Raw genomic sequence first — 10380 nt, 5'->3', positions numbered from 1 at the left:
TTCATCGAGAGACACGGGCCTCCCATCTGAAAGACAGAGCGGCTTTCTTTCATCGTATACCCGACAGTATAAGTGACCAACATGTTCGTATTTACTAACTCGCTCGATAAGAGCTCCCAAAATGTTTATACGGCTGTCATTGTATTTTCGTCCAGCTTTCCCAAAATTCAAACACCCCCGTGGAGATGGGATCTCAGTGTAAATGTTGAGTCTGATTTTTAAGTGCACGTAAACCAAAACCAGACGTTTGAAGAAAGCAGAACAGTAAGAGTGTTCAGAAATACACAAACTGATAACAGACAGCACATAAACAGCAGCGTGTAGTTTAATAAAAACAATGTTGTGTACCTAATGTAGAAGCTCTGAAATACAGGACCGGGATCTGATAGCTGCAGGAATACAGAACGTGGTATTCATAGCGCAAAACAGCACGACTTTCACAAACTGCCTGAACTCCAGCCGTTTCATCCTCGACATTTTCCTGGAAAAGAAAAGAGGGAATTGAATATAAACTTCAAGCGAGTGGCAATGCATAACAAAAACACTTTAAAATGTGACAAATAAATCAATGAATATCACATCTGGAATTTGAAAACAATGATCCATAAAAGTTGGGAGAAATAGTTCATCCGAAAATAAAAATTCATTTGAGCTCGCTCATCCACCCACTCTCTTATCACTGCAGACCCATTTTCCTTGTTCTGTGGAATACAGACGGCAAAGGAGCAAAAATGTCTTCGGGTACCAAATTTGAAAATGAACGAGTGCATGACAGATTTACGAGAGGGAGCACGGCCTCAAATTTCGGTCTGTCTTACTTTTTTGGTGCCCGTTTTAATGATATAGACCATCCAAAATGTCTCCATTGGTGTTCCAAATAATAAAAACATATGGGTCTGGATCAACATGAGGGTGATGACAGAATTTAACAGGTATGACATGAGATTAATCTTGGATCTGGTCTTCACATTCATGATGTCATTTGTAGAGTCATATTTCATATCTGATCAACTACACGTGCACAGACATGTCACAAACCTTGTGTCACCGAACCCAGACTAACATCTACACAACTGCACGCGGCCGGCACACATCTTGAAAATAATCACCCGGCATCTGCCTTCATTCCCTCCGTAACTCGGTTTAAAACTTCAGCAATGATTGATGAAACCCCGCTGGTTTCACATGAAAGCGAGATCTCATCTGTGTGTGGGCAACAACACATGTTTACCTTTCGGGTTTCCTCCTGCATCCTTCATTCGTAAGATGTTCCTGACATGTTGAGAGAGGTTTGCACACTCCCCCCTTTGTTTTGGGAAAAATGAATAATGGCGCCATACACGGGCCCCTAGAGCAATTCTGCATGCACGTCTGTTGTGCGTATTGTTTACCAAGGTTACCTCTATTTCGATGGGTGGCGTACGCTGGATTTTCCCACCCCTTCTCGACCTGCAACTACTGTTGATTAATTGGCTGTCAAAATGCAGAATAAAGGTTTTGTGCACAGCAACTTGCACAAGTGCAGATAAACAGGAAGGAGGTGTTTTGGGAAGAGTTCATTTTAACCTAACTATGTGTGACCATTAGCTAACATGAGCTAACAATACTACTAAAGCATTTATCGGGGTTCCCACACCTTAGTTAACTTCAAATTTAAGGACCTTTCAAGGACTTTCCAGGTCTGGTACCCTCAAATTCAAGGATTAAATGTGGGGACACATTTCAAGTGAGCGCAATGTTACTTTTTAAGATACATTGTTACAGTTCCCTTTCAAGGGAACTCGCGCTGCGTCACTGTGGTGACACTTTGGGGACGCCTCCAGGGTAAGTGTGTCTGAATGTGTATATCAAATTCAACCAATGGTGAGGCTTAATGACAAAGACAGGGTGATGCGGGAGCCAGGAAGTATATCGCTATCTGAAATATTGCCAAAGACGGTGTTACAGGGACGCAGGAAGTACGGCAAGGAAGACGCAGCGTCTCGTTCCCTTTTCAGGGAACAACAGTTAGATACGTAACCCGAGACGTGTGTCAAACACAACTATGCAAAAAAGCATTTTGGTATGAATTAACATTCGCATACAGAAGATATAAGCATTTAAAGCGAAATGTTTTGCACTTGTTCCAAGTCTGGAATTTTTATGATATTATTCTACACTACACAGGGAATTATAAGGAATTTTCCAGAAAACTTCTTGCATAAAATCAAGCACTTTCAATGACCTGTATCTATGTATGTATATTTTCAAAAACTTTCCAGGTCCTTGAATTTTTCCCCCAGATTCACAAGCTTTCAAGGTTTTTTAAGGGCTCGTAGGAACCCTGATTTATTCACCTTATACTGCAAAAAATGATTCATTGAATTTAATCAATCTTTTTAAGGTAAGGGGTTGCAATCAATTTATTTAAGCTACATTTAAACAAAAGTTTTATATTTTATTTTACTTTACTAATCTTTTTTGTTTAAATGTAGCTTAAATAAATTGATTGCAACCACTTACCTTAAAAAAATTGATTAAATTCAATTAATCATTTTTTTCAGTGTAGTTAGTGTTAATTTCAGCATTAACTGAACATTTTCTAAAATCAAAAGATTTAGTTTATGCACAATGAAGTGTATTGGCATTATCTAACATTAAAGGTCCAGTGTGTAGATTTTTTGCGGCATCTAGTGGTGAAACTGTGAGTTGCAACCAACAGCTCAGTCCACAGCTCACCCCTCCCTTTCGAAACCAGCCCAGTCTCACGAAATTTTATATATTTTTTTTATTCTTTTTTCGTGATATCACGAATTTCCGTGTTTTTTTTGTTTTCGTATAATGAATTCCTGTTTTTGTGTGATTATCACGTATTGGTTACTGAACTGTTTTGTCCTATTGTCTAACCATTGTCGCTTCGGTTTGGGGTTAGATTTACATAAAATGACATCCCTACCCAAACCCAACTCTAACCCTTACACCAGGCGACATATAAATAAATAAATCAGAAAAAATAGTATAAACCAATGAATAAAGTGACTTTCTAATGCAAGCACCAAATCTAACCCTAAACCGAAGTGACAATGGTTTAAAAATAGGAAAAAGCAGTTGAGTAACCAATACGTGATAATCACACGAAAACAGGAATCCGTTATACGATCACGGAAAAACGCGGAAATTCGTGATAATATCACAAAAAATAATAAAAAAATATGTGACTATATCACGAAACGCATAGAGAAGCTACCACAGGACAAACAAGTCATTGTCTGAGACAATGTAGTAACAAAATGCGCGCTATAAAGCAGTTTGACCGATTAAAGGTACTGTGGTGCACAAAATGGCGACTTCCATGTAAAGGGACCTGCGGTGTATGTAGATAAAAACAGCTCATTCTAATAAAAACAATACAGTTCATTTTGTAAGGTCTATATGATAATATAGTTATGCATATTATATAGCATTTCTGTCAAGAGATCCCTTTAAAAGTTACACAATGCACCTTTAACAAAGATTAATAAGTGCTGAAAACTCGTTGATAGTTTATGTTAGCGAATGCATTTACTAATGTTAACAAATAAAGTGTTATTGTTTACACTAATGTGTTCAGATTTAATTAGTTATAGTGTCTGAGTGACACATTGGATCACTGGAGGCAGTGGATCTATCAAAGCAACCTCATGATTCTTCGTGCATCCATGCCTGCAAGATACGATCTCTTCCCTCTAGTGCAGTATTGAGAGACAAACTACTACTGTTTCACGTCAGACCCGTCCGTCAGAAATGAATGAGCTGGGTCAAATAAACAATGACGTCAAGCTATTCCCTAAAGAGTACCACCATTCAAAAGTAAAACATACATTTTGTTTTTATGACATACAATAAAGGGAAAAGTTAAAAGGTTAGTTTATCCCAAAATGAAAATTAGATTTTTTTTCTCCTGAAGCCATCCTAGGAGTATATGACTTTCTTTTTTTAGCCAAACACAGTCAGAGTTATATTAAACAATATCCTGACTATTTCAGCTTTATAATGGCATTGGATAGTGCCCCATTTTTAAAGCTATAAAAAAGCACATTTATCAATCAAAAACTAATCCATACAGTAATTAAGGGGTCGTGGACACCAAAACTTTTAAACACGGCTGAAAACGCCTGTAGGATGGCAAATGCGAGTGCCAGCTTTCTTCAGCTAAGCGCCTTGGTAGCTCTGATACTTCAGCTGCATAGACCGTAAAAAAATATGGACGTAGTGTCCGTGACGTCACCCATTGGTTTCTGAAGATCGTTTTTGAAGCTTAAAGTAGGCATTGCCTGCCGTCGCCATCTTGGTCGCGCGTCATCGCGGAAAACCGAAAATGGTTAAAGGGGTAAAGAGGCGGGACATGGATGAGGCTGAGGTGGCTGGTTGCTGAAACCACGCCCGCCTAGCGCGAGGCTAGTGACAGCAGTTCAACCGTCACTCAAGCGGCCACGCCCTTAATTACGCAGAAGTTTAAGGCTTAATATAATTTAAACGGATGAGTTACAAAAAAATTCACCGCCCTCACAGTTGTCATGAAGAGCAAAATTAGCTATATATACCAAAAACTCTTTTTGTACCAGGCTGTAAACATATTATTTTCTACTGTAAAGTTGCGCATTTTTAACATGGGAGTCTATGGGAATTGACTCTCTTTTGGAGCCAGCCTCAAGTGGCCAGTCGATGAATTGCAGTTTAAGTCACTTCCGTATTGGCTTCATCAGAGAGATCGGAAGGTTGCCCCTCGTTCAGCTGGGAGCTGGGTTGGTTGCTGTGGTAATGTCCCGCCTCTCCTCCACTGTGATTGGATGGCCGAGTGAGAAATGACATTGACGAGCGGAGCTTTTCACCCAAAGTTAAATATTTTTCAACTCTTGGCGCTCAGCACTGAGCACAGAAAATCCACCGAGCGGCGGTTTTCAGCATGGAAAAAAAAATGCAGAGTTTCCATTGAAAACATGCGCAGACCGCTGGCGTAAAAGCTTTGGTGTGCACGCCCCATAAATGTCATACAATCATAGTTTATAAAGTTTTAAATTTAAATGTTTCCTTACAAATACCCATTGCTTAACTCAGAAGAAATTTAATAACTGTATGGATTTGTTTTTGAACCTTTAACTCTTTCCCCACCATTGACGAGTTATCTTGTCAATTAAGAGAAAACATTTGCATGAAAAAAAAACGTATTCCTGAAAAGTTTTATGGATATCTGTAATACCTCACTTACCCAATTTATAAAAAAACTGAAGCAAAAAAACATTTTTTACACTCAGTTTATGTTTTTATGTTTTTCCTTCACAAACATGCAATTATTTCAGCTTTTTGCTAAAAAATTATTTTTGAAGAAAAATACCCATATTTAAGAGTTTATAAGCAGAGAAAAAAATATATAGAGAGGATGAAACGTTTTTTTTTCCAGTTTTGTTTGTTTGTTTGTTTGTTTGAAAGCAGATGGTCAGTTCTTTGATTTGATATATTTGTATGTTCATATATTTTCAAAAGAAAATTTTCCTGGAAGGCATTTTGTGAAAATGAGTTAAAAATGGGGCACTATCCAATGCCATTATAAAGCTGAGGAGCCAGAATATGATTAAATATAACTCTAACAGTGTTTCGTTGGAAGAATAAAGTCATGCACACCTGTAAATGGGTTGACGGTGAATAAAATATGGGGTAATTTTCATCTTAGGATGGGATAATTCCCAGATGAGAAAAGGCATTAAATATTGTAATGCAGTGACAGGAACTGATTTATTGAAATGAGTATTGACACACAATTTATCATTTGCTTAACTGACTATTCACAAGAATTTGGATTTCAAAAACGGACATGGATTCACCGGCCGTACACATTTAAAACAAGACAAAAGGTCAAGTTGAAAGAAGGTGTATTATTAACTCAAACCGTGTTTCTAGCAACAACTTCTTAACACAAAACAAACCTGATGGCGTTTGTTTTTATTCAAGCTCCAGTGTTTACGTTCAAACAGGTGCACGGACGTGCTAAAAGACGACACCTGTTCGCCTTCACTGACTTCGAAGAAAAGCAAAGGGTGCCCCTCCACACTGCAGTAAGAGCTTTAAATAGCATCATCTACAGAAGATCTAACAGAGCCACCAGCTCAAGTATACACTTTATATGTGCCCCATTTTTCACTGTCAAAAGAAGGATCAATACTGGACGAGCTACAGCCGAGTAGAAGATGTTCCCTTAACTCACCTGAATACTAACGTTTGGCAGAGTAATTTCGACGAATGATGAAGGATGGTCTCTTTCATTAACCTAAATAAGCTCTAATCACAGGTTTAATTATCCCAGTAATTCCATTTACATTCTTTACATTCAAAAGATTAAAATACTTGCTGGATGCCTCTCTCGAGGAACGCTTAAAAATATGTTTTACTTAAATGTTGCTACACGGCAGCTTAATCTACTCGTAGTCCAAATGGTGACACCAAGTGTGCAACAGGTTAATGCAAATAATAAAATGTAACAAACCATGTGTGACCATGAACCACAAAAACCATAAGGGTCAATTTTTTTAAACTAAGATTTATACATCATCTGAAAGTTGAATAAGCAAGCAAAAAAATTGAGAAATTAAAGTCTTTAGCAACTGCATTTACTTAAAAATAAAGTTTTGATATATTCACCGTAAACAATTTACAAAAAATATAGTATAATTTTGACTAGGGATGCACCGAATCCAGATTTTTTAGGTTCGGCCGAAACCCGAATCCACCGTTTAAGATTCGGCCGAATCCGAAACCGAATACCGAATCCTACTCGCATCCTTATTCCATTAACACAGTAAAGCACATTAATGAAGTAAACAACGTCCACAGCAGTGTATTTTTCATTTTATTTATTTTAACTTTACATTATGCCAGGATGACAAGTTGGGAACCTATTTTGACAATTACCATAAGCATATGCATAATGAAAGCAATGCGTTGCGACACGCTCGTTTTTCCAATAAGCAAGCAGCTCCGCGCTGAAAACTATATTTAACATTGGCTGTTTTTTCAATATGCGTTCTTCAGCGATCTTGCGTCCTCGTGTTCTCGCTCTACGTCATCATTTACGGTCGAAGTTCAATTCCAATTCTCAAGAACGCAAGGACAGAGGACGCATGAAAATACCCGGATGTGTTCTTGATATCGAGGATGCATCGAGTGCAGACTTGCTGAAATTGCCTTACGCCCCAGAAGTCATTGCGGCAAAACTTCCGAGTTCGTTCTTCCAAGGTCGCCTGGCAAGACCGATCTCCATGAGGACGCAAGTCCGTTCTTTGCGTTCTTGGAATTGAGAAACAGCCTTTGAGTGAGAAGCTCCGCTCGTCAATGTCAGTTTTCACACGGCCGTCCAATTACAGTGGAGGAGGGGCGGGACATTACCACAGCAACTAACCGGCTCACAGCTGAAGCGTCACAGCTACCAAGTGCTCGGCTGAAAAACAGCTGGCATTTGGCGTCCTCAAGGCGTTTTCAGCCGTGTTTAAAAGTTTTGGTGTGTCCAGCCCCTAAGGCTCACCGAAAGAAAAAGCTCATCTCCACGTCAGCACCCGATGTGTGTTATCAACGGCCGCGTGACGTCGACCAGCGTAGCGCAAGCCTAGGGTTCGGTTCGGTGGAAAAAAAATCTAGGATTCGGCCGAACCCGAACCCCGTCAAAAAGCCCAGTATTCGGCCGAATCCGAATCCTGGATTCGGTGCATCCCTAATTTTGACCCATATAATATATTGTTGCCTACTGCTAAAAATTATTTTTCATTTTTTGCATGTTTGTCACACTTTAATGTTTCAGATCATAAAACAAATTTAGTGCTGGGCAAAAATTAATCGCATGCAAAATAAAAGTTTTTTTGTGCATAATATATGTGTGTGTAATGTGTGTAATTATTATGTATATTTAACCACACACACGCATACACTTTTTATTTAATATTTAATTTTGTATATAATTTTTTTTTTTTTATCATATAGAATATATAAAAATATAAATAAATATATATACACACATGTAAATGTTTCTTAAATACATACATGAATATGTGTGTATTTATACATAATAAATACGCACAGCACACATTCATATATTATGCAAAACATCACTTTTTATTATTGTTTCTATTATGAAGGACAAACAAAATCCAAACCCTCATGGTTTGTGAAAAAAATTGCTTGCTCTTTGGACTGACGAGACAAAAGATGAACTTTTTGGAAAGTAACACAGCATTTCAGAAAAAAATACATCATACCAACAGTAAAATGTGGTGGTGGTAGTGTGATGGTCTTGCTGTGATAAATGAAACCATGAATTCTGCTGTCTACCAAAAAATCCTAAAGGACAACATCCGGCCATCTGTTTGTGACCTCAAGCTGAAGCCAACTTGGGTTCTGCAGCAGGAGCAGGACAATGATCCAAAACACACCAGAAAGTCAACTTCTGAATGGCTGAAGAAAAACAAAATGACTTTGGAGCGGCCTAGTCAAAGTCCTGACCTCAATCCTGTTGAGATGCTGTGGCATGACCTTAAAAAGGAGGTTCATGCTCGAAAACCATGTGGGTTTGGATTTTGTTTTACCTTCATAATAAATACCTTCATTTAAAAACCGCATGTTGTGTGTTATCTTTCATTATAATTTGTCACATATTTGGATGCGTCACCTATAAGAAATATGACTTGACATACACTTTTACAAAACCCTGACCATACAATATGACCTAGACTACATAAATATGGGTTAAGTTGCAATGAGGATAAACATGTTTTGGTTGGCAAGGGTATGAACCTTAGAGACATTTACTGCAGAAACCTGTATACTTGCAAAAAACACATCTGCTGTTGTTAACACTGCTCATTTCCTATTCAGATTTTTATTTCGGTTTTGTCCGAAATACTACTTAAAAATGTGTCACATCGCCAAGATTCAGATTCTGATGCAAAACCACTACCACTGTTTCACTGCCACGTACACTATAAGAAGAATGTCTTTAATTCATGTACAGGTGCTCATAGACAAAGAGTAACATTCAACAGTGCTTTATAGTAAGTCAGGTGCGTGGCATTGAAAGGGTTAACCCTGATAGATTTTTGTTGAGTGAGGCGTGCATTCATTGCCTAAAAGAATTCCACTCAAAACAGGATGCCACAAAAAAGAGAGAGAAAAAAAACAGTCTTGACTTCTCTAATCTTCCACAGATCTTTTTGGAAACGCTTTATCGTCCTTCCTGAACAATGGAAAAGGGGCTTTCTTATAGCTTGCAAACCACTGCTTGCTGCCGAACAGGCTTTACCAAGGTCAAGTTTTCTAAATGTTCCTTTATGCCAGGCATGTCAGGTGACGTGCGCTGTGGCACGATTGCACATTTCTAAACATTGGGGGAGTGAACAAAGGAGATGCTGATGGTAAGCTGGTATCAGTGTGTAGACAATGCTAATATGAAGTCTTGAAGAGCATTTCGGCGGTATTTGATCAGAAATCATATTCATTTTTGGGAACTGGCTAAATCATAGTGAATAGTAGGGATGTGTGGTAGGGCCAAAGGTACTACTTTTCAGTCATTTGATACTTTTTTTTGCTAATAGATTAAACAATGATGTACTTGTTCATCTTGTTCAGGAAAAATGAAAACCTTACTTAACTTAAAACCAAATACTTGACAGTAAGTTAAATGCTAAGAAATGTAAATATGTGATTTATACATCATCTGAAAGTTAAATAAATATTAATGTATGGCTTGTTAAGATAGATTAATATTTGGCTGAGATAAAACTATTTGAAAATCTGAGGATAAAAATTATTGAGAAAAATTTGCCTTTAAAGTTGTCCAAATGAAGTCATTAGCAACATATACTACTAATAAATAATTTATTGATATATTTACAATAGAAAATTAACAAAATTTATCCATGTCTATGTCTGTGTTCATGTCTTTGTCTTCTATGTCTATCTCTATAGCTGCCTTTCCATTACCCTTTGAAGTGCGCAAATTGACATTGCGAATAAAAATAGCTAATTGGTTGTATTTTCAATTTGCAATGTCAATTTACATAATTCAAAGGATACAGGAAACACAGCTAATGTCTATGTAATGTCACAGCTAATGTCTATCTCTATGTTTATGTATTTCTCTATGATTATGTCTATGTTTGTGTGTATCTCTATGACTATGTCTATGTGTATCCCTATGTCTATGTCTATGTGTATCTCTGTCTATCGCTATGTCTATGTCTTTCGCTATGTCTACGTGTATCGCTATGTCTACATGTATCGCTATGTCTACATGTATCGCTATGTCTATGTGTTTCTCTATGTCTATGTCTATGTCTATATCTACTGTATTCAATTCAATTTTATTTATATAGCGCTTTT

General features: G+C 37.6%; 1 protein-coding gene across 3 annotated transcripts in view; it reads right to left on the bottom strand.

The window, feature by feature from the left end:
* The window catches only part of atg10 (ATG10 autophagy related 10 homolog (S. cerevisiae)), a 29501-nt gene that overhangs the window by 10795 nt on the left and 8326 nt on the right, over nt 1-10380 (bottom strand). For all 3 annotated transcript variants that reach the window (XM_055207701.2, XM_055207699.2, XM_055207698.2), the window contains exons 5-6: nt 349-481; nt 1-26 (exon numbers count right to left, since the gene is read on the bottom strand). The exon at nt 1-26 is cut by the window's left edge and continues 72 nt beyond it. In XM_055207701.2, the coding sequence (XP_055063676.2) occupies nt 1-26; nt 349-481 (159 nt within the window). The remainder of the gene's footprint in view (nt 27-348; nt 482-10380) is intronic.

Source organism: Misgurnus anguillicaudatus, chromosome 12, assembly GCF_027580225.2.
Source record: "Misgurnus anguillicaudatus chromosome 12, ASM2758022v2, whole genome shotgun sequence".
Taxonomy (NCBI): Eukaryota; Metazoa; Chordata; class Actinopteri; order Cypriniformes; family Cobitidae; genus Misgurnus; species Misgurnus anguillicaudatus.
This window is presented reverse-complemented; position numbering and strand designations above follow the sequence as displayed.